The following is a 25430-nucleotide window of genomic DNA, read 5'->3' as shown; positions in this document are numbered from 1 at the left end:
GCTGCAGCCCAAACTGACCATTATGCACAGGCAGGGAAGGCGAACACCAGCAGGCACTAATTAAAAGAAACCTTTCAACTGGATTGTGGGACGTTTACATCTGGGCTGAAATAAAACTGCTGTGTGCCAAAAAAAAGCAGTGCACAATGTATGTTGATGTTTTAGCCACTGTTGCTCTGGCTAGAAATAAACCCACAATTTGTACAATGTCAGTGCTACAGTGTTCTTTAATTTAACTTTAAGGGGCTGATGCTCGAGTGTGTCCTCGTGTGGTCCAAGCTAAATTCAGCAGAGAATAGCACAGCCAGTAATTATAAAAGCATTTATTCATTCTTTGGTTAAAAAAACACACTTTGTAACCACAAAGGAGACAAAACATGAAAAGTTACTTAAAAAAATCAATATTCATTTGTTTTCTGTGATCTTCGACAAACAAAATGCAACAAAAGCTACATTAAAACTGCAATATGAACCGAGGGGGGAACAGTAAACCAATACACAGCTGCTGTCAAAGTGTAAAAAGGTTTGACAGCAAATAAAACACTACATTACATTCATGAGTGAAAAATATCTAAGGCTATTAACTAACAACCTTCGAAAACTTAAATAACACAATGACTGAACTTAACAACAAGGAGTTAAGAGTCAGTGGGAGAAGACGACAGAGCAGTGGTTCCCAACTCTTTGGTAGAACTCGTCACAGCCAGTAGACATCCGCAACTGGTGATGAGGGGTTTCAAGTAGACACTGCTTCTTCTTAAGGGATCAAAAGCCAAAAAGGTTGGGAGCCACTGACCGTATAATACTGTGTATAGAAAAGGCAGCATTTTAGTGACTGTGTTTTTCCTTAAGAGTATAAAAGGAGCTGTCGTTTTATATTCTAGAGGCTCATTTTCCAAAGCCAAAGCATACTGCAGCTTTCGCGTGTAACTAGGTGATGTTTTGATGATGTGTTGTGAACAGATGTCACTTTGGAGTTGAGCTAAATACTGCATCTTTTTCCAGCACCTGCTTTTATTTTATTTTCTATGGAAGACTTTATATATGGGTGAAATACTATTTAAAGGTCCAGTGTGTAGCATTTAGGGGCATCTATTGGCAGAAATGGCATATGTCTGTGTTTTCATTTGTTTATAATAACAGGTCCTCCTCCATGAAGTCCACCATGTTGTACTACAGTCGCCACAAACGGGCAAACCAAACACTGGCTCTACATAGGGCCTTTTACATTTTTGAATCAGCCTCTGTAGGTCTCCTACACGCTTGGCCCACAAGAGAAGTTTCAGTTCTATAACACTAGATGGCACTAAATCCTCCACACTGGACCTTTAAGACATGGAACTAGGGCTGGGTCATATGGAAAACATCTGATATCACATATTTTTTTTACCATACACCTGAATATTGATATAGGGAAGATATTGTAAGGTTGACTCTTGGTGCATTTGCGAAATATTTTAACTATGAGACTGCTATGTGGATATGTGGATATTATGATGATGTGGGTAGAGGCAAATAGTAGAGGGCCAGGACAGTTTGATAAGTTCAGAAAATTACATCACTTTACTGTAATGCAGCCTTTTAACCAGGAAAATAGTCTGGAAGATATCCAAAATCTACGATGATATCTAGTTTCATATCAGGATATGGATATAATATCAACATATTGCCCAGCCCTACATGGTTCTGTTATCGGACAGGGCTGTGGTCAAGGGATGTGCGTTGGATGCAATAAATAAAACAAAAGCTGCTAGCTGACTCTTCAAGAGTTAACTCTACATCTACATCTCATCTCCTAAGAGAAAGATGAAAGACCGGGGAGAGAAATGTATAAGGAAAAGCATTTTCCCCTCACTAACCCTGCGTCGGTCTGACTCTGCCTTTCCTCTCTCTTCTCCTGCGTTTGTTTTATTCTCGCCATCTTATCCATTCCCTCCACCATCACAGCTTTATTCTATCCCCTTTTATCCTTATCTCTGTTTGCCAGAGTCTTCTCTGTCTCTCCTCGTCAAGTCCCCTCTTCTTCGTCACAGCTCGTCCCGTGTGCTCCAGTTCTCCAGTTCAGACTGCAGTACGTCGGAGTTCTGGGCCTCGAAGCTCAGCTCCCCCTGCTCCTGAGTTTTCCTCGACTTGGCTCGGTCCCAGTCGGTTTTGACGGTCTCGTTGTCCCACACCACTGATGTTTCCGTGTCACTGATGTAGCCCTCGTCTCCTGTGTAATGGGTCGGATACACCAGAAGTGGCTCAGCAGAAAACGCGCGCAGGTCCCGAGTCTCAAAGTGGTCCATGTACTCTGACCTGATGAGTGAGAGAAACAGCAAAGTGATTAGATTTACAAGAGCATAAAAAATGAGACATGATGAGAGGAACAGAGAGAAGATTAAGGGACAGATGGGTTATACTCACACTGGATGTTTGTCGTACATGACAGGAAGGAACTCATCGACAGGAAGCAACTTGGTCAGAGGGTCGGCCTTGAGGAGCTTCCGGGCTCCTTGTAAAGACAACAGATAACCTAGTGTCCAGTAGGAGTAGTCTGCCTCCACCAGATTATGGATGTTTGGCACAGTCTTCTCTTGGTGGTCCACCTGCATCCGCTTTCGCCCGATGTAACTGTATTTAGTGTTCAAGACAAGAGGCACCATAAATATCACAAACACTAAACAAACAACTGCTGAACTTAATATGAAGTGTACAATACAATCTTTAGCCCCAGCTTGCTATTAGTGGTGCATGCAGCAGAATTCTAAACACAGTGATAGGATGTGTCTTATCGAAACACTTCCTGAGTTGTAGTTTTCTCCTAACATCTTTACATGCCTCAGACTTTTTTTAATTTATTTATTTGTTTGTTTTATTTAGTGAGGCGAGACATGGCAGGTGAGACCAGACAAGACTTAATACACTGGATGACATGACCAGATTGCAATCAAATGCAATCAAACAAAAACAAAGGAGACAAAAAAAAGATAAGATTATATGCCTTAGACTTTCTATGAAGAAAAACCCTGATATTATCTACTGAGGTTGCTCATTTTTGGATACGTTCACGCCTTTACACACTTTGTCATGGTCTGTGCAGAAAATGAACGGTATTTATTTTCTGACATTACTCCACCAAATTTGTTCTTCTCTGACCGTGATCGGTCTCTGTGAATGTGAACATGCTGCAGCAGCTCAGTCGTGTGATGCTAAGATGCATAATTCCCACAAGTGTCTTCAGCATGTGATCAGTGGTGTGTGAGATATCATGTGTGACAGATGGACGGATTTCACTGATAATCCTCTCTATTTACTACATCGTGTTTTCCTTCTGTTCGCTGAAGCATCACTCACATGAGATCCCAGTCCAGCTTGTGTGTCTTCACCTCCTGCAGCAGCGCCTGGATTCGTCGCTTGAAGAACACCTCAAAGCGGAGGTCGTCCTCGATGACCAGGGATGTCTGCAGACCACGATCTACTATCTACACACAAATACAGAAACACATGAGTTTTTGAGCACTACAGTGCTGCTGGGTGAGCTGGCATGTATGGAAGCCCTTTTTCACCAATGTGATGAAAAAAAGATCCTGTAAGTCATAATTAAAAAAACATTCTTGAAATAATGACTTGGTATCTCAAAATAATGAGAAACGTTCTTGAATTTGCATCTTGCGTCCCGCAATCAAAAGAGGTGTGACAAGCACCACATATAACTCAACAGTGTAGGCTTAGTGTGACACATGCGTCAGCAGCACTTCATAAACAACAATGGCATAACAAAGCAATAACAATCATGTACCGTCCCTGTTGTATGGCAGCTGATCTCATCCTCTGCCTGGAGGGTAAGGAGCTCCCGAGTCATATTGTTTTACCAGACATTTACAGCTGCTATTCTTTTTTTTTTTAGTTAGCCGCTAACTGCTAACAGCTACTTTCTAAATCTCCCATGGTGGGTCACATATGTAACATGTCTTCAAAACACCACACCTCCTGTCCTGCCCAGCTGTCCTGTTAATACAGATACCTTTTCGACGCTGTTACTACCTCTGGTGGCAGATTAAGGGCTGGACCACACTGTCCCCCCATTCCACAATCGTAGGTTTTATACAGAATGGTAGGTCGGCATAACAGCGCAATATTCCTGCTCTTCACAGGCAGTTTGAAAAGGATAAGTAAATATTTTGACAATGTTTCCTCATTATTTTAAGGTACTAAGGTCTCACGTCAGTTTTCTATCAAATTTCATAGTTATCCTGGGAAATGAAAATGCACATTTAATGGATCCCTCTGTAACTGTGGCTATGTACAAAAAGACACTCAGAAATGCCCTGCTGTCAAACACATAGGATTTGGAAAAAATCATCACTCATACAAACTGTTGCTACTACTGTGAATATGGAAAGGATTCCCATTTCTACACGTTTTTTTGTCCTTTATAACTATACTTTTAACTAATAATTATGACTAATACCTTGACCAATTACCTTTTGTCTGTCCTTTGGATGTGGTTTTGTTATATAAACCATAAGATTTCTTATTTAAAGTGATCTGTATTTATATGTGTGGACAAAATAGGGAAATTAAACTAATAATTTTGAGAATGTTTCTTATCATTTTAAGATACTAAGACATTATTTTGAGAAAGTTTCTCAGTACACTGACTAATGGAATCTTTTTTTTTCCCATCACGTTGGCAGGAAAGAGCTTCATTATTGCATTACTGTGATGGAAAAGCTTCTTAAATCCTTTGCTGCTATGCTGGAGTCCTTTGTTCTAAATTATAACACGTTCTCTTACATTAACAAAGACAGCAAGTTGCTGGAGAACCTTATTCCCAAAAAAAAAAGCAGTATATTTTTTGTAACAAAAATAAAACAAGCTCATTAATCTCACCAGCTGCCGCTCCTCACACAAACTGAGTTACTGTGTTTTTCAGTAGTAAACGTTATCTACCATGCACAGGTAGACCCAGAGGCCTGAGGCCTTTCCAAGTGTCTCACCTCCCTCCAGATGTTGTAATGAGAGAGGAAACAACCCAGTTCACCCTTGGTGAGAGGCCGACCGTGATAAGGGTCTTTGTAACCTGGCAGCATTTTAATCCTCATAGACTCTATATCAGTCTTGTTCAGAGCTCTGAGAAGAAAGAGAAGGGATAAACACAGAGATTAGATATAGAAACAATAAATTATATGGATGTGATGTGTGTGTGAAAACAGGAAACAGACAATATAAGACATGCGTGTGTTGCAAGCTGTTTTTTTACTTATTCTCACCATTACAAATAAAGATGATAGAAGGTAAAACATGATGCTACCTACTGATTGGATAGCCTACACACACATAAGAGTTACATTTTACTCACAGACAAGATCAAACTATGTGGTTCAGAGAAAATTTAATTGACAGCAGGCACCCGCTACTTTTCACCTGGTTGTTTGTCTCAGCTCAGCCTGCCTACATCAATCTAAACCGCACATTGCCGAGGCACAAATCAGTAAGACACAGGCAGTGGGGGAGGAAGAAGATGAGAAACGTACTTGCCATCCACAGCAGCGACAACCTTACAGCTGATCTCCTGCTCATACAGACTTCTCAGCATCCGCTCACGACGGTCAGCTCTCCGCACCAGATTTATCATAAACACCTGGGTGCACACGAATGCAAAACCTCACACACATGCTTGGGTTATTCTGTGTGTTTTATGTGTTTATGCGACTGAGTGTGCGTACCTCATCAAAGCCAATCTTGTCAGGCTGCTTGGGAGGAAGAGACAGGAAGCTGGAGGGCTCCAATGGAGGATTTCTCACTTTCAAAGGAAAACGGGGGGAAGGTTACAAAGAGAATGTGTTATGTGATGGAACAGACGTTCCCAAAATGTGGCTCTGGGATGCTCAGGAGTCCTCAGGAGATTTCCAAAATGAACAATTTGAACTAGATTTCTGTGAGATGAGTATATGTATACACTGTTTTATCATAATTGGTATTCATTATGTGGGTTTCACAGCACATCCTGCTGGTGTTTCCTCACCTACAATACTCACAGTAGTGCTACACAAAGACTTTAGTATATACAGTAGAATATAACTAACAGAGGACAGTTTTAGCAGGACCCTACCTTAACTCTGATAACTTGGATTCTATTTTGGGAGTCCCTGAGTCATAGCGCTACACTCACACATCACTTGTTTTTTATGGCACTTTTTAGTGGACACTTCTGTTTCCTCTCTTGTTTACTGAATGTCTCACCTGGACAGCTTTCCACCCTTAATTGGCAATATCTTTGAGGTTCAGTGTGTAGGCTTTAGGGGCATCTATTTGCAGAAATGGAATATCATATTCTTAACTGTGATTTTAAGTCTGCAAGTACCTAACGAGTGAGCCATCTCGCTTCCTTCCCATCTCTGTTGAGTTGCATATGCGCAGTACCGATCAGGCAGGGTGTACGGGTTGGTATCACAACACCGCAAATCATATCTTTCACAAAACAATGTTTTCTCATGTGATACAGTTCTGATCATGCTTAGTAGCTTTTCCAAACATCTTGGCTGTTACTGAGTAGTCACCACCAAGATGTGTGTTTGTGTGTGTGTGGGAGAAAGAGTGGAGAGAGAAGGAGAGAAATACTAGTAGAGAGAGATAGAGTGTGGTATTTGTTACTGTTATTGCCACTTGTTAAGGTTTAGTGCAGTGACAACTCTTTTTTTAATCTGTTTCTGCACGTTGTGATGTGCCTGGGTCAGATATGTGACCAAATATATTTTTCTAAATTTCAAAAGCAAAAAAATAAACATCGCTATTTCTAACAACATTAATTTACATTGGTTTAAAATGTGTGGTTATCAAAAGTTAAGAAAAAAAAAAAGGTTTTGAAAAGGCTAGCTGCTGAGAAGGTCTGCCCAGTCTACATTTCCTAGATTTAAAATCCGGCCCAAAGCACTTTGTAATTAAAGAGGCCTGTCCTACATGCTTGGCACATGGGAGAAGTTTCAGTTGATTGCAATCTGCAACGTCACCGCTAGATGCCACTAAATCCTGCACACTAGACCTTTAAACTGAAAAAAATTGGCTGCAAAATTATTTTAGCAAAGGTAATGTCATGAACCAAAACATTGTCTAAATAGGTATGCAGTTTTTAGGTAGAGGTAAACAATATATTAAGTTGCTACATCTTTAGGCTACTTTCAGAAAACCTGTCTTGGTTTTTCATAATGGATGCAGCAAAAACATTTAGTTTAGCTTAACACAAGTTGGGAAAATCAAATAAATGCCAAAACTGCGTACCTCTACAACATGACAATGCAAGTTAAAGATAAAACTGAACAACAGATCAGTACAACTGAACAAATGTCCATTGTACAAAGATCTAATCACGTCTAATTACAGCCTAGTGTCTGTGTAAATGATTGATCACATGCAAACTCTCACACTTTTGCTAAAACTGTAGAACACAAAGAAATCACTCTGATCTTGACCTACCCATGACCTCAAGCTGAGTATGCAAGAAGCTCTCCGCCTCATCCTGCAGGGTACCATGGGAACGCGTTGGAACTGGGAAATAACCATAAATCTCTTTGTTGCACACATACATCTGCACCTCTGCAAAGATACAAGAGACAAACATATAAAAAAACATGCCTAGAAAGACATTAAGAACTCCGCCAGATAACAACTCTCGGTCTCACCTGCAGCGCGAGCTGAGTAGGCAAAGACTATGACATCATCCAGGGTCCAGCTATACTCTGGGTGTGGTGGATAAAAAGCCAGCTGACGGGAGGCCTCTTTCTGTAGGTCCACGAGGTAGGTGGAGTGGACCATCGGTACAGCGAAACAGCCACGGCGCTCTCCCTTACGGATAGGCATGTAGGCTGGTGTACGCTTGTAGTAACCCTGCAGTGAATGCACACAAACACTGTACAGTTATACGCCATTTGCTTTTCTTTCAAATGTCTCCCCTTCTGTTCCTGAGTTATGACGTTAAATAATGGTGAGAAAAGTGTTTTTGCACGAATTATGATGTCAATTTGTCTAAGAATTCTTTAGTTCTGGCCAAAAACCTCTTCTTTGTGAGGTCACAGTGACCTTTGACCACCAAACTCTAATCACTTCATCCTTGAGTCCAGGAGGACGTTCGTGCCAGACCTGAAGACATTCCCTGAATTACTTCCTGACATATTGGGTTCTCAAGAATGGGCTGGACGGACAACGGGAAACCACAATGCCTCCAGCCACAGCTGTCACTGGTGCAGAGACATATTAAAAAGCTGGGGAAAACTCAAAATCTGATCTGATTTGATCTGAGATGTTTGACAGAGACTTGATTGAGAAAATTGGTTGCCCAAACTCTACGCATCAACATCTATGTGTCAGTTTAAAACCCTTTACAGGACCAAGACATGTCTGAAACTTCAAACTTTACTAAAATACTACAAAAAAAGAAAAGAAAAAGAAAAAAATTCAGTGACTAAGCCTGAGTAATACTGACTTACATGAAGAGACATTGACAGACATCGCTTATTGCCTTTTGGCTACAGGCCCATTAACTGTCATTGAAGAAAATGTTCTCTGCAGGGAATCAGACAGGCAGGGTCTGGGTTAGAGTTTATTCTGTGCTTGAGGATAGACAATGTCCATATGTCTACTCTGATTTGAAAAGAAGCAAGGATGAGTACTTGAAGGCATCCTGTCCAGACAGAAATATATCACAGACAGAACTGCATCCAAGACACCCACATACAGTACATAATGCCCAATAAATCAGATGTGCAAGTCTGATTAGTCAAAATCAAGCTGGCAGAGCTGTAATGATGTCTGTAAATCTGAAAATTTTATGGGATATGAGGCATACATTAATTAAAAGTCACTTTGGCCCATAGTTTTACCAGCAGCACAAACCGCAGTAGTATCTTTTAGATAAATGTGGCAACTAGTCAGATCTAAATACTATGTGATATTGGAGCAGGACAGATTTAGCTCACTTGTTAGACAAATAATTCACTTTAATTTGCAATGTATATTTACCACAGCATTTCGCTCCTACCCAGTAATCAGAGGGGAATCACTTGAATACTTTAAGAATAAAAAAACCTCTCTACTGGTCCTTCAAATTGACTCATTTGCAGTGTTTCTAAAGTGACTTATTCACACAAATTTGATTTCTTCATGCACAAGAAAAAATAATCAGGTGTGAAATTCCCTCCAGATCGAATTTCTGCATAATGAAGGTAGCAGGAGATGCACTCTATTATTCTGCAGAGCCGCATGAAAAGTAACATTTTATTCACTATCAAACAGCAGACTTTATGTGGATTGCATTATCTGTCCAAAGATGTAACAATAGAATTACCACCTCGTGGTTGTATGCCTCCATGAACCAGTCAAGTTGCGGTTACAGTTCACAGCTATGTCAGTGAAAACATGGATCCTTTATACACATCTTCTCCCTGGCAGCACAGAAGATCTATACAATCAGCACAGCACACTCAAGATCAGCGTCAGCAATTCAGTATCTAACCAAATTTCTCCCTGTCTGGAGGTATGACACTGGATAATGGCCAAGTGTTTTTGCATTACATTATGATGCTACAGTGAAGCTGACCATTGACTTTTTGGATATAAAATGTCATCATTATACCCTACTATACATTTGTGTGAAGTTTTGTCAAAATTAGCTAAATAATTCTTGAGTCATGGCCAAAAACATGTTATGTGAGGTCGCAGTGACCTTGACCTTTGACCACCAAATTCCAATCAGGTTATTCTTCAGTACAAAGTGGACGTTTGTGTGAAATTTGAGGAAATTCTCTTACGGTGTTCTTGAGATATCCCATTCACAAGAATGAGACCAAAAGATGAATAACTTGAAAACATAATGGCCATGGCTATTGCCTGGCGGAGGCATAAACAACTGTACTTTAGTAATGTGCAGTTCATACTTTAAAGCCCATGCGTAATACCTGCATTAGTAGTCTTACAGTGACTTAGAGAGTATTTGATTTGGTGTCGTAACTAGAGTGACTTTACTGTTAATATAACTGTTAATCTGATTTCTAATGTCACCACAGTAATCTTATTGTAGCAGAACATTTACACCACAACCACACCCAACACACAAAGCAGGTGAAGGAACTGTGAAGTGTACCTAAAGCTCTACAGGCATGTTAGAAGTCGTGTAAATTGCAGTACCTGTGAGGTCATGCCGCACCAGAAGTTAGAATACGCAGCTCTGGACTCCAGCATTGGCGCTACGATCGTCTTGTTCTCACTAATTAGCTTCCATAACGTGTCCGGATTGGTGAGCAGGTTGTCACAGTCAGCCACCTGCAGATGGAGGAGAAGGGCACAGTATTGACAAGACTCAAACACGCACATGCACATGCACATGCAAGCACAGACAAAATGTCACTCACTGTCACTAAATGATTGATTGAGCCACAGCAACATGGTTCGATCACAGAATACTGCGAGCATAAGCAGCTCCCTCCCGCCCCACTTTAACTCACAGCCCAGAATTTTAAACAAGCCGTACAGACAGGCTGCACTTGTATTTGCAGTAGGATGTTCTCCACTCTGGTGTGTTGAGAACAACCTCTGCTCAATGCCAAAACTCGATATTTAACCCTTGTGTACGTTTGCCTCCTTGTGTCTCACCAAGAGCAGCTCCAGTAAATGAAGACTGCTCCCAGTCAACCTGCATTTTCTTCTGCCAAAATATTTGTCCAGATACTGCCAATTTAAAGCTGAGGTCATTCTTACACTGACATTTGAAACTGTGCACTGTACTCTACATTTTTACTTACTCTTTTTTTTACTGATGATCAGCTGTGTTGAAGTATCAGCTGATCCCAAATATAGACAGATCTTTACTGGCCTATAGGAGTGTACATCCCAAGTTTCAACACAATACGATATTTGCTGAAATTAGAAAGTCTGCCATGACACAATTTTGAGGGGCCTACGATCAGTTTGAGACAATATCAGTAAATATCTTCAGTCTTTTTCTTGACTGCTTGACATTGTCTGCCTGGCGATGAGCTGCGAGCACTGTTTGAATGTTTAGGAAGGAGGTGTGCTTGGTGACAGACATGCCATCAGAATGTCAAGATAAAGGTGTATCTTAAAGTTGATGCTATGTATTGATGTTTTCAATTTGCACCGATGACTGTGGATCATTGCTCCTTGAATCATATATCAATCCAGATTTTCATGTATCATTACACCCCTACTGGCCTACATATTGGCTCATGAATAAAACATGAACTTGCACAAGAGAATTGCCAAAAATATGTCTGAGGTGGTGTACAAACAGTGTCACCATTTTGTACTGGTTCATCTGACAAATTAATTTTTCAACTGGAAAATTTCCTGATCTGTACAGATGATCTTGGCTATAGCTCTTTAATGACCAAATACTATGACTTTTTTTACATTTTACATCATGGCTATGACAAATAAGTTGGCAATGGTAGTGAATGAAATTAAAAAAGAGAAAAGAGAAAAGCATTTTAACAACTCTACACCACTGCATCATATATTGAAATACAGGAAACCATAGCAAAGATACTTGGGCTTTATTGTACATTATGGAAAAGTCGTACCAGTGAAAAAATAATGTTAACATGACTTAGACTAACGACAAACAAATATTTGAACTCCATCTCTTTCCTTCCCACTGTGGCGTTCATCTCCTCGATCTTCTCCATTACTTTATTACATTAGCACAGCTCATTATGCTTTATGTTGCTTTGCTTACATCTGCTGTGACAAAATGGCCAATTTATAACACAAAGAAACATGTCACAGAGATAATCTCTGGAAGATTAGATTTTAGGACTAAAAAGAAATTAAGACGTTAAATAAATCTGCAGTAGTCATCAAAATGTCTCTTTGTCTAAAACATGGCTTTGTTCATTGCTCATAGATTTCGTCTTTATTGCAGTACCTTTTTATTTTCTATGTAAAAGACTGAGCTTTACTTTCTCATCCATCTATTTAACATTGACCTCCTTACCCTGAACAGGTATTATCAAGTGCAGACAATGCATGCTCGAGTATTCAAAGAGTCGAGTGCTGTGACTCAGCTTACTTACTTCCACGTATCTCTGCTCACTTCTGACCCAGAGTCAGAGACATCACTCAGAGTGCATAATAAGAGGAAGCTTATGAAGCTGTTGAGGGGATGATAACATACCAGCAGGTAGTCGGCCCAGATCTCGCGGGCGGTCTCCAGCGCTGCCTGACGGAGCTTCATTACATGTTCATAACGGAGATTATTCCAGTGCTTAGGCCCCACCTCATCTTCAAAGGCACTGACACATGCACGGACAGTAACTATTAGGTAATGCATGTCTCACACACATACTCATTCACTCATATACGCACGCACGCACACACACACACGCACACACACAAACACACACACACATACACACACAGTACCTGGATTCGTCGTCAGGTCTCCACTCCACATAGTGATAGTCATTCTGCACCTTCACCAGCCAGTCTCTCAGGATGGCTGTGGTGTTGTCTATGTTGTGATCTGTCGCCACCCTGAGGGAGAGACACAGGGACCTTGAGTAAGACGCACCTTGATCAGCAGTACCACCTATATATGGTGTCTACTGGTATCAGACACTTAAATTTAGTACTTTTTCTACCCTTTCAAGACATTTTTTAAGCAAATTTAAGAGCAGAGGTTGGTTCTATGTAGGAATATGGTTTTTAGAGTGAGTAAGGTTAATTTACATTTCACCAAAAAGTGCAAGTATGATGTAAAAAGAGGGTACTAGGTTCAGGGGCAGGTTTAAAGATTTGTACTATCACAAATGTGGACTTTTACACAGAAGAGCTTGATTCATTTTGACAAAAATATATTAAAAGATAAATAACAGGTTTGTGGCAATTAGGGCCACACAAATTCAAATTCAAGACAATTTAATGACCTTTCAGATCAAATATTTATAAAATTGAATTTAAGAACATTAAACATTTTACAACTTTTTAAGAAGCTGCAGACACCCTGTAAGAGGGCTCCACTTATTGACTACATTAATTGTAGCCGATAAATTATTCTCTGTTTCCTGCCCAGAGACTACAGATGAAAATTAGCTTATAGCTAACTCTGGTGCCTCTAAGTAACTGTGCACTGTCGCTGTAAAATAAAATAAATAAATTAGTCTATCAATTATTTTTTTTTAAATTATTTCTTAATAATTTGGTCCATAATATAGCAAAACATTTTGAAATATGTCAAGCTGGGTTTCCCAAAGACCAAGATGATGTCCTCTGACATTTTTTTTCCCTCCAAAACCCCTAAATATTCAGTAACTGGAGGAGTAAAAACTGAAAATATTCACATTTACAAAACTGTTATCAAATGAGTTGGCAATTAATTTAATAGTCGACAATTAATTGATTAATTATTGCAGCTTTATCCACCAACCATGTAAGGTACTCTTTGATGATCTAGTGTTACTATGGGTCAGGGGTAGATCTACGGATAAAATCTTGTGTCACAGTGTCGAATTTCATATTCCAACAACGATTCAGTCAGGTCCACTATACCTTTTTTATACAGCCCGATATCAAAAATCCAAAATTTACCCCAAGAGCCTTATATTAGGGGTATTAGGGATGCACTGATTTGTTGCGCTGGAACAGTATTGGTCCCAGAACTGACATTATTAAGCCGAGCCTGCTCCTAATAAAAACTGCTTCGTGACCTGTCATTGAAATTCAGTGATTCCACCTTTATTCAGCTGCACTGGGCCAATGGCTGAGCACCACAGCAATCCCTGTGCACAATAATGCCTTATTCATAAATATTTGCCAGCAGTTATTATTCTGTCACTCAAACAGCATTCTCACAACAGGAGCTTCATTGTTTCCTCCATTCATTTACTGCAGTGAGCTAATGTCTCTTCACAACTAATGCCTCCACTTTTAGTAAGAAGTGATGTGTAGTTGTATGCTCATGTTAACTTACACATAGAAAAGAGATCCCAATCCATTGCATTCATTGGGGAATGCAGATTTTGAATTAGGTGGAAAAACCACTGGTATCAGATTGGTACTTTGCAATGGACAATTACCCACAGGTCAAGGTATTGGAATCTGTGTTCCTATCTCTGGACTGGTATTCTGGTTCTTCGGAATAGGCCTGATCCAGTGATATGCATCTTGACAAGTTTATTTTTGTCGAAATTCAATTGAGAAAGGGTTTATAAATTAAATAATCAATAATAAGCAGAGAAAGATACTGACAAAGTCAAATACTGTGATATTTCAAAGTCAGGTTGAGACAGTTAGCTCCTTCATTCATCAGCAGAGTGCCTTCATTAATAGAAAGAAGCAACAACAGTGTCAATATGCAACTGATTGTTAAATTCTGTAATTTATCAAGCACATTAAAAGGCACTGGAGTTGTAAATTCAGTAGTTTTATATTTTGGACAAGTGGAAACCTCCCAGGCAGAAAAATAAAGCCAACACAGAGGTGCTAGAAACTGCAGTTCTTTAAACGCCTGCTTGAGGCTCCAGAAGCGAGTCAGTCCCCATAGACTCCCCATGTTAAAATGCCCAAGCAGAAATAAACATGTTTACAGCCTGGTACAAAAAATAGTTTTGGTCTCTATAGCTACTTCCCCCTTCAGGACAACTGTAAGGGGGGGGGGGGGAGTTTTTTTTATATCTCGTCCATTAACATTTTATTAAGACCTAAAGCAGTATGCATAATTAAGGGTGGGCCGCTTAGAGTGACAGGCTGTGTGTGGATAGTGTCCCCCACTTCTCAGTCAGATCCACCCCTTGCTCCTCGACAGCACCAGCCTCTCATCCAAATATAGTCCAGATAAAAAAATAGCTCCAGAAAAACCAAGACGGCAGGTCCACAAATCCATGGGTGACATCACCCGTGGTTTTAACACAAAAAAAAAAAAAATTGGACGCTACCTTGGGCTCTAGTGGGGCAGCATAGCTCAATATTTTTCTAGAATCGTTCAATTTTGCGATAAAAGCACCAAATTTGGCAGATGTGTTGACAAATATATTGAGAACAAATCTGGATATCGGGGCATCGGAAACTCGCCCCCTGGTGGCCAGAGTAGGCAATTGAATCCTACCTGCCCATGGACCCGTCCCGTTAATTGGATCCACTCCAAAATGTAATGGCTTCTAAGTTGGACCATGCTACATGCCTCCACCAAGTTTTGTGAAAATTAGTTGGACAGGTTTCACATAATCTTCATGAATGGAATGAATGGAAGTGAATGGGCGGTCATGTGTGGGCGGCCTGTGGACACGCCCCCTGAGTTGGATCAATACCAAAATTTAATGTAGTCTAAGTTGGCATGTGTTACATCCCTCCACCGAATTTTGTGAAAATTGGTCAAAATCAGTTTTTGTATAATTCTGCTAACAAACTAATAAATTGGGCGGCATAGCTAAAAAAATTGTTCATTTTTGCGATAAAAGTGTCAAATTTGGTACATTTATAGCTTAATATACTGGAACAGAACACTTTGGTCATCCTCCCAAGCTGCTGTTACCATGTTTTCAGGACCACAAATATAATTTAGAGACCATGACAATGACTTGACACTAACATACTAAGATATAACGTGGAGACTATCACTATTGTTAGGTCAGAAAACACTTGGCAATTTAAACATGATGACCAGAATGATGTAGAATGTTTCACTGATCATTTGTCTGAACCACGAAAATCAAATAAGCTCAGACAAGTCTATCAGTTAACTGTAACACAGCCTCAAACTGCCATTAATGCATTTTCGTGGCTATTTGGGCGCAGAAGAAGAAGCTGAAATCAGAATATTGCAAATAATAATTTTATAGAGTTGCCTACTTACAGTCATTTTAAAGGTCTAGTTTGTTGGATTGAGTTGCATCTAGCGGTAAGGGCTGCAGATTCTCACGTGTGCCAAGCATAAAGAGAACTACAGTATTGTGGCTGACAAGAAAAGGTGAATGACCCAATCTAGAGCCAGTGTTCAGTTTGTCCATTCTTGGCTACTGTAGAAAAACATGGCGGACTCGGTGGAAGAGGACTTGCTTTGTATGTAGATATAAACAGCTCATTCAAAGGTAATGAAAACAGAACAATTCTTAATTTCAGGTGATTGTACACCAATGAAAACACAGTTATATACCATGTCTGTCAATATATCCTCCTAAATCCACACACTGGACCTTTAATCACAAAAATACACATTTAAGATGTATCTTGATACAACCAAACCCCATAAAATATTGCATTAATAATATTTATGTAATATCTGTTTCTACGTCTGTCCCCTAAGGGTCTTGCTGTCATAGGAGCAGAGTTGCACATCACTACTGTTTGGCGTGGACAAGGAAGATCACAGGCAGACAATAGGGGCTGAAAAGCGGAGCAGTGGCATTCGTCTGCTGTCTGTGTTATCATAACAGATCTCAGTATGTGTCGGGGAGGGGCACAGACGCAGACATAGCAAGAGAGGGGGAAAGAATGTGTAAATATGGGAGAAATGGATGTGCTCCTGGCCCTGTCATGTAGTGAGTGACAGTCGGCGTGCTGCAGGTGTTAGTTTCCCATCTGTCTGTGGCGTTTTAACACAGCCGTGCCGTCCGAGCACCTACATGTGACCGACCCACCTATCCATCTTCTTCTTCTTCCCCCCGCTGCTCTCCCTACCTTTTGCTGTCTGGCTGCTGTGAAGTTCTGAATGAGCAGAGGTAGTGAATAAAGTTTAAAGAGAGGAAATATTTGGGTTTGCTTGAGTGCCAGCAACAGAGCCATGCCTTAAGGATAAGAGAAAGCTGAGAAAGAGACAAGAGAGATAAAACTGGAAGATTTATGGACTGATAATATCCATCCTGCATGTCCCTGCAGAACACGCACACACACACACACACTTATTTAGGCAGTCTGCATAAGAGTGTGTCAATGCTGCCACTTGCCAAGTGCTCCATCTTAACCTGTCGGGCTGATAACTACAGGTATCGACAGGTGGCATGCTAGCAGCTCAGTTTATGTCTCTCACGCTGCATTTCAAACCCTTTTACATGTGGTCTTTCACTGAGGGAAGGGATATGTTGTAGATCAAAGCAACCATGCAGAAAACTGAGCTCCGGCTGCCACATGGGCATAGTTAGACTCAGGCACCGAGGCTGAATTTGCTGGCTGGGATACAAGGGGAAAAAAAGCTCAACATTCAGGGTGGTTTGTTTAAACAGACACAGGGACACTAGAATCCCTCATTCTAGCTCCCACAGCACACTCTCAGAGCGGCCTGGCACCCTGTCGGATGAAGCAATCCATGGGAGTTTGAATGATGTTGCACTGCAATCCAAACTCACACAATCACATAAACTCTGATTGAAGATATTGCTCTTCTTTGCTTTTATTAGGTCACAGGGTTTGTAGGAAATACAATCTAACCTGTCAGGGCTGAATGCTGATGAAAAGATTAACCTAATATCCAAAAACAGATCTACTGGCGCAGGATCAAAATGACAAGAGGAAGTGAGCAGTAGAGACAAGAATAATCTGGAAGGCTGGGGGCTTGGTGGCAAAACAACAGGCCGGGGCCGAGGAAGGTAAATCCTGCAGAAGCTTTTAATAGACAGCTTCACAGACGCAGTTTGTTGAAGGTGGATTGTGCAAGATTTTGACAGCTCAGGTGGCAATTTGAAAACTTTTTTTAAACAACAATGCTGGTTTTTGTTCGAAGACGAAGATGTGGAGAGGGGAAGAGGGAGGGGAAAAAGAAATGGGAGGGTGGGGTAGAGGGGAAAAGCGGAGGGGGGATGAGAAGGAAGATCTGTGACTGAATGGAACTTTTTAAGGGGCCTGTCTGATGGCGCAGCCCGCACTCCGGGCTCTGCTGCCGGGGCCAAGTCCTTATAATACCCCGGCACATCCACACCCACGCTGCTCTAACCTTCACTCATTTCACCAACGATTTGATTTGTGAGGTGTGAAGATAACGAGCTCTTGCGTTTGCCTACATCTGAATAACAACACAGCGGCCCCACATGGCCAATACCCACAAGCGCACGCGCAAACGCACGTAGACTTTTCCCCTATAATATGTCTACATGGGCTTCCATATCCATATGAGCCTTACGTGTCTCTTTAATGAGCTCACACTCACGTTAAATCACATTAAGGCATACTCTTCTGCCATTTTAATATTCTTACAATACTTTTAAAAGTTTTGACACAATATAATCTGACATTCAGTGTCATGAGTCCTTTTATAAGAGTAAAAGCGATGACACTCACCACAGCGCAATGCGGTCCTTCGGGTAGTCGAGGCGCTCGAGGGCTCCGAGGAAGAGCGGCAGAGAGTGCGCCGAATTGCGGCAGACCAGCGCGACGACGACCCGGGGAGCGAGGAGCGAAGACTCGGGGCTCCAGCGCTCCTCGGGGAAATACCCCCGGCTCGGGCCCGGCAGGAGAACGAACAGCAGGGCGTGCAGCAGGGAGGTGACCCGGGGCATGGCAGGGGGAAGAGAGACTCGCTGGTGACGCGGCGGACAGAGAAGGGCACGGAGGATGTGGAAGCTGAGGGTCCCGCTGTTGTGTTATGCCGACAGTGGATACATGGCGGAGGAGCAGGCTGAATTAAAGGGCAGGTCTGGGCTGGTTTAAGGGGAACTCTGTGTTCTCTAAAGACAGCAGCAGGCCCTCATTTCTGTGTCTCTTCTTGATTCATATTAATAAATGTCACCAGGGAGCTCCTGTCAGGCTTGGGTTTTGGATGAATTGTATTTTATATAAATAACTTATTGTATCCCTCAAGGCTGATTGTAAAGGCTTCCCCCTGTAGTATGCTGTCCTCCCCTTTAAGAGCCGATCCAGCTGTAGGAAACAGCTAGAAAGCTACATGGGCGTGTCCATGTGTTCAATATGCTGCAGACCTGCCAGGCAGAGACTGGTCATACTGGCCCTGTAATTTACAACAGTGGCCCCCAATCTATTTGACTGGTGGACCCTTTAACGTGAAGCAAAACTGTCTGTCTGTAACCCCTCATGACAACAGTTGTGAAAGACGTTTTTTAAATTCTCAGATCATTTCAAATGCAGAACTTCACAGGCCTGAGCTGAAAGTATGTAGGATTTCACAGGGGGAAAAAAGCAAAACGTTTACATTAAAAAAAAAAAAAAAAAAAATCACCCCTCAGATTTTTCTTGGGACCCTTCATTAGGTCGTCAGGTTGGGGGTCATTGCTTTGTATCGTCAGTGAAGTTAGAAGACATGAAATATGAATTAGAGGTTCTCACACTTCATTTCGTACAGCCAACTTTATGCATTCTACCTGAGCCCAAAAGTAACAGTACAAAGTCCAAAAATATATCCTCCTGAGCCCCAGAAAAAAACGTTTGGATATTTAGATTTTTATTTTATTTCATGTCATAGTAATTGGAATGTAGGAAACATATCACATATATTTTTTTCTTTCTCGTGAAATGTTCTTTATAAATGTTTTGTATCATGTCCCTTGTCCCTTTCCACAAAACATACATTTACATTATATAATTAAATTCTCTTTTAAGATATGTAATATTAAAGGCATTTTGCATGCTTTTTAACTGGTTATACATAGTGTGTGTGCTTATGTGTGTGTGTACAAGAAATGGTTAAGAATGAAAAGAAGCAAGTCTCGCTGTCCCCCACAAATTACGTGTTAAAATGTGTATTTTGAAAGGCATAAAAATGAACAGACATCTTAAAGAAATCTTAATACAATATAGTTAAGATTCAGACTACTCAGACCACAGTTCCCCACTTTTTGAAAGGACAAAAGATATGTTGTGTTGGTCACACCGCCATGTTTGTTACATCTCTACAAAGCCCAGGATGTCCTTTTCCCAGTCTATCTGGAGTCAAATAGACTGCATGCATGGTTTTAAAGGTAAAGGCCTCAGTGTCATGTCCCCACAGAGGAGGATGAATTGCTGGATCTTAGGAGGATATATCAACATTATGCAACAAGGCTACTGTACTGTATGCTTCAATGTGACACAATGGGTCTGTAAGTCATGACTGTTTTCATTACTGATCATTCAAGCCTATGGATATTTTTTTTTAAATAAAAAATTATAGTTAAGTCTAAAGTATCAGAAAATTGTTTCCAAAGATATTCATGTCTCTGTCACTTACTAATTAATGAACCGTTTCACCTCTGATATACTGAACTATAAAATAGACATACAGTAGCAGAAGTACAATGAGGTTATCAGGTTTATGTTTAAGTATATTCTCTTTTTTCCCCCTTGAAATTTATAGTTTAATTAAAGGTCCAGTGTATTTACCGGCATCTAGAGGTGAGGCTGCAGAATTGAAACTTCTCCTGTATGCCAAGCATGTAGAACTACGGTGGCTGATGAGAAAACACAAAAAAATAAATAAATCTGTCTAAAGCCAGTGTTTCTTTTGTCCGTTTTGGGCAACTGTAGAAACATGGCAAACTCCATGGGAGAAGACCCGCCATGTACACAGATATAAACAGTTCATTCTCAGATCATGAAAACCACGATTCTTATTTTCAGGTAATCATAAACCAATGAAAACATAATTATGAATATTACACACCATTTCTGCCAATAGATGCCCCTAAATCCTACACACTGGACCTTTAATGATACATTTTTGGGGCTTAAGTGTCTGTACATAAGGCTGAAACAATTTCACTATATAGCTGTCAGTTTGTTCCCTTTCTATTGAAGTTGTATCTTTGTTCTGAAAAATATACAGAGGACATGATCCACTCTCCCTAAACCTTACTGCACTCTGTGGTGCTCTACAGTTCTTTCATGGTTCAGTGACATGGATGTATTCTCCTGCATCAAGCACTGAGTTTTCTGAGTTGGCCAAAGTGTCATCCTGGTTAGACACGGTGCTTGGTGAGAGTGTTTCAAATCCTGAGGTGGAGCCTTTAGAGGTTTGGCAGAAGTTCTGCTGGCAGTCACAAGGAGGCAGCAGCTCGTGGTACATTGGCTCTGTGACACTAGAGGTGGGGCTGCAGGGGTTGCTGGGACTGACAGGGAGAGGCGAGCACTGTTGTGGCAGGAAGTACCTCATCACTGCAGGAAAACGAAATCTTGGGTCTACAGCCTTGAAAATAAAGCAAACAAATGGTTCAATTAAAAAGAGCATTCAGTGCTTAACCTAAACCTGATCACACACTGTACCTGATTGGATTAAGAGGTCAGTTTGTCTTTTGGGATTGAAGAAGGTTGTTAGGGTGGATGAAGAGAGCTTGTTCTGGATTCACCACTGCATAGTAACAAGACAGATCCTGAAATCAAGGGGAGTTACTTTTGAAAAAAAGACCTAAATAAAGAAAACAAACATACGCAGACAAAGATATAAAGACACGGACCTGCTCACCCACATCACGTGTAAATGCTGGTAATCTTATCTGCAAGATCACCTCCAGAATTAATTGACATTGAAGAGCCAACAATTCTGTTTCCAGGTACTGTTTTTGTTTGCCGTCTATGTGTATGAGACAGGGGCAGACAGAGAAAGGTGCATTTGGTTTGTAGTGACAAGAATAAAAAAAATGTGTGTGTGTGTGTGTGTGTGTGTGTGTGTGTTTCTCAGCCCATCCTGCCACACACCTTGACCACTCTCACTTTGATCCTACACAGCACTGTCGTGAGCTAGGAAGAGTCAAAAGAGAAACATGGATTTTGTGAAAGCAACCACCAGAACATCACAGCACACATATCAACCACCTGGAGGTGAAAGAGGAGTGGAGGGATGTGAAAGACAGCATGGTGAGTTTTTACCACTCTTTACCCTAAAGGGAGCTTCTGTATTTTTCAACCTGGACCCTATTTTCCCCAGTTTTTGTGTCTAATTGACTAATAGGACAGCAATTTTTGAAATTGGTCCAGTATTGAGAGAGACTGCTGCAGCCACAGCGATGAAGCAGGCTGCAGTGTAATCGCCAGGGGCAATTTGGCACTGCCACTTTCCGTCCATTAAACGTGCTTGTTTTTCCTTACCTTATGCTGGCCTGTATGTCATTGTAACCAAGCCTCGCACAAGGAGAGGTCTTGAAATCTTGCAAGAGGCGACTTGTTGCAGGAATAACAACGGTGGAAACATAAGTGAGAGTTGGAGAGAGGAGTGCCAGGAAGTGTTTGTTTTGTTAAGGTACAGAATGCGTAGCTTAACGTTATCTTAAAGATTTTAAGTGCTATGGCTGGACATTTAGCTGACTGCACTGTGAAATGTCAAAGTCTGAATTCTTCTTGGGCACGTTCTGGTTACACACATTAACAAACAGACCAGGGTCTTTTCCATAATGCTTCTAGACACTTAAAATATCAGTCTGAGCCTGTTAGTGGCAAAAACACACTTTTAGATGTCATAAATTGACTGTGCACGATTGCCTTTAGAAATTACATCGCAGCCTGTTTCACAGCTGCAGCTGCCACAGTCTCTCTTAACCTCAAAAACTGTTGTCTCCATTAACCACTCAGACACAAACATGGGAAGATAAGGTCCAGGCTAAGTTTTCTTTGAAATTACTTGATACACTGACATGTTTGTTGAAATTACGTTGTAGAGAGTGTTCTGAGCTTTGAGTAGCAAAGGCCTCCAGGTTCCACTGTGGACTCCCCCATATCTCCTGGAGCTACATACGCCCCTCTAAGCCTAACTCCAACTTCCCCAGGCACCGCCACACCCTGGCATCGTCTGGTTCGACGCCACTCAGAGGTGTCAGCACCTACAATAAAAACATCTGCGAGTGTACTGAACCACCTTGGAATTTTTCAGCACAATGTATTGTTAATGTGCTGCCAGTTTTATCAGCTCCATGTACAAGACTTGGATTTTGTGCAAGAATGCTGATGATGTATGATATGATATACCCCACACTGGTTTAACAGATGATGTTTAATACTTTTGTTTAAATACTTTAATAATAAATATTAATATTTCAAAAGAAACATGACATGAGCTTACGTTGAAGTATTTCATGCCTCGGGGCTTGTAAAACACTTCACATTCCATCACATAATTACACAATCACATAGCTGCCAGTCAAATAATGAAGTAGTCTAAAGAAACTATAGAAACACCTCGCCTGTCGCCTGAGGGAAACTTTGATCAATGATCCACTTCTGCTGTTACTTTGTGCAAGACAAACAAAATCTTCAGCTACCACCTTTACGTCTTGTGATTCACAGAAAGTGGAGGAATGCTATTTGTGACACCCAGTGATGGTTTTGGCTGTTTGCCTTTGTGTGAACATGAGTCGCTGGAAGTTCAACCGAAGAGTGACTTTCTTCTTCACATTTGATATGAGGGACTGAAGAGGCCTGGTGAGCTGGCAGGTATTTCAAAGGAAACAAATCAAAAATTAGACATTTTTTTTAATAACTTTCAAATCGGGAACCCTTAGATTTTAATTGGGTCCTGACATCAAAGTTATGAACAACGAAGGTGCTTTCTGCCTTGACAAGACATAGCAAAATCTGTAATTAAATGGAAACAGTGGTGCAACATCCTGCTGCGTACGCAAGCACACTGCCTTTTAATTTGGCAATTGTTATACACATGTCACTGCTGACTGGGTAACATCTCTCACACTCTCACCAAATGAGAAAAAAACATTCCTCAAACCTTGTTGAACACAGTTTCAGACCAATTAGTGGAAACATTTTGTTCAACCTGGAAACCGTAGCGAAACACTGCACACCATTATCACATTGAACGTGCCCCTGTTTTAGAACATGTCATTGGTAAAATGTGGCAGAACAACATCAAAACTAATGTCTTAAAGGTCCAGTGTGTAGGATTTAGTGGCATCTAGCGGTGAGGTAGCAGAAATGAAACGTCACCCATTTGTCAAGAGTGTAGGAAAACTACAGTGGCTGATGCAAAAACGGGAAAGGCCCTTCTAGTATTTGATTTATAGAAACAAAATGGCTGACTCCATGGAAGAGGACCCACTTATGTGGCGAAATAAACTTATTATTCCAAGGTGACAAAAGCACAACAATTTTTATTTTCAGGTAATTACAAAGTAATAACAACATAGTTATGAAAATTGTATACCATTTCTGACAGTCGATGCCCCTAAATTCAACCAGCCCGTTCTCATTCTGAAGTCGTCAAATACTGCTGCTTTTGTCAGTGATTTTGCTGTCAGACACCCACGCCAAAAGCCACCTTTCACGATGTTATGATATGGCACTGGTCGGCCAGACGGCACCTGTTGCAGCAGTATGATATGCAGACAGGTGGCATCAGTTCATAACGCAATAGTACCTGTCGCGGCAGTACAATACGCCACAGGACGGTGTCAGTTTGAAACACTGCAGGTGACAACATAATAAACAGAGCTAGTCCCTATAGGATGGGTGGGAGGGGTGGTGGATGGGTTCCAACAAACCATGGACTTTCACCTGGGAGATTGGTGTTCACTTCCCCTATGAATTTAGAGCTAAACCATGATGTTACCATGTTCTTTTGTTGACGTCCTGGCGTTGGTTGCAATGTCCCAGAACATCAACAGCAGACGCAGGAGGATACCTAGTGTGTAATATGTAAAGATGAAAGTCCACAAAGCTGCGATATGTGACAACTTGGGATGAGAAAGTTTTGATCCAACACACTGAACCTTAAAAAATCATAAAAGAAAGGGGCACATTTCCCAATTCACTTCTTTTTTGATGTCTTTCACTGATGTGCTTTTTGAACCCAGGACAGAAGCAAATCACCACAGGTGGGTGTAGCCACTTCCTGCAGAGTGCAGTCAAGCTTTGGGACGATAGAGACTGTAATATCGGCTCACACATGTCCTATAAGTTGAGATGCAGTAAAAAAAGGATCAAGATGCTGAACACATCCTCGTTGTACATTTTCTGACTTCACAGAAACAAACACACACCTGTGATCGTGTGAGCGATGTGGTGCTGCAGCAGACTGGCCTGCTGCAGTCCTGCTGAGATCTGTTTCTCCACATCAGAATGATAGCACGACAACTCCTCCTTCAGTGCAACCATGGCAGCTTTTATCTGATGCTTTGCTGTCCTGTGGACCTCAGACAGCAACTGACAGGCATGCATAAATACAGATAGAGATTAGGAGAAAGACACAAAAGGTGCATTTGTACACTGGTTCCTATCTATTAATATATTTGTATAGAGACATATTATTTGTCCTTTTCACCCACTCTGATCCCGGCTGTCCACTGCCTGCTTTGATGTTCAATAATCCTGGGATATACTTGCTCCATGAGGTAAGGCATCACTGCTCCCATCACTATGCTTACCAACACCTTAAGGACAAAGGGAGACAGAAGGAGAACAAAGATTAAAGATGGGAGATATTAGAGAGGCAGCAACGCACAGATGATAGGAAATAAAAGGCAGAAAACAACAATGCAATAATGCATGACATCATATCTCTTCCTCATCGCCCACTG

The 25430-nt window shown here is 41.1% G+C and overlaps 1 protein-coding gene across 1 annotated transcript; it reads right to left on the bottom strand.

Moving 5' to 3' along the window:
* Positions 1-308: 308 nt before the first annotated feature.
* On the bottom strand, positions 309-19154 carry LOC117255670 (procollagen galactosyltransferase 1-like). The gene is made up of 12 exons (XM_033624795.2): positions 18262-19154; positions 12418-12528; positions 12170-12287; positions 10165-10299; positions 7665-7869; positions 7459-7578; positions 5712-5788; positions 5520-5626; positions 4983-5115; positions 3337-3464; positions 2407-2613; positions 309-2298 (listed from the first exon to the last, which is right to left on the bottom strand). The coding sequence occupies exons 1-12, from the start codon at positions 18477-18479 to the stop codon at positions 2028-2030; spliced, it is 1830 nt and encodes a 609-aa protein (XP_033480686.1). The 5' UTR covers positions 18480-19154; the 3' UTR covers positions 309-2027.
* Between the last annotated feature and the right edge of the window lie 6276 nt (positions 19155-25430).

Source organism: Epinephelus lanceolatus, chromosome 3 (genome assembly GCF_041903045.1).
Source record: "Epinephelus lanceolatus isolate andai-2023 chromosome 3, ASM4190304v1, whole genome shotgun sequence".
NCBI classification, from domain to species: Eukaryota; Metazoa; Chordata; class Actinopteri; order Perciformes; family Serranidae; genus Epinephelus; species Epinephelus lanceolatus.
The sequence above is the reverse complement of the archived record's forward strand: the minus strand, read 5'-3'. Positions and strand labels throughout refer to the sequence as shown.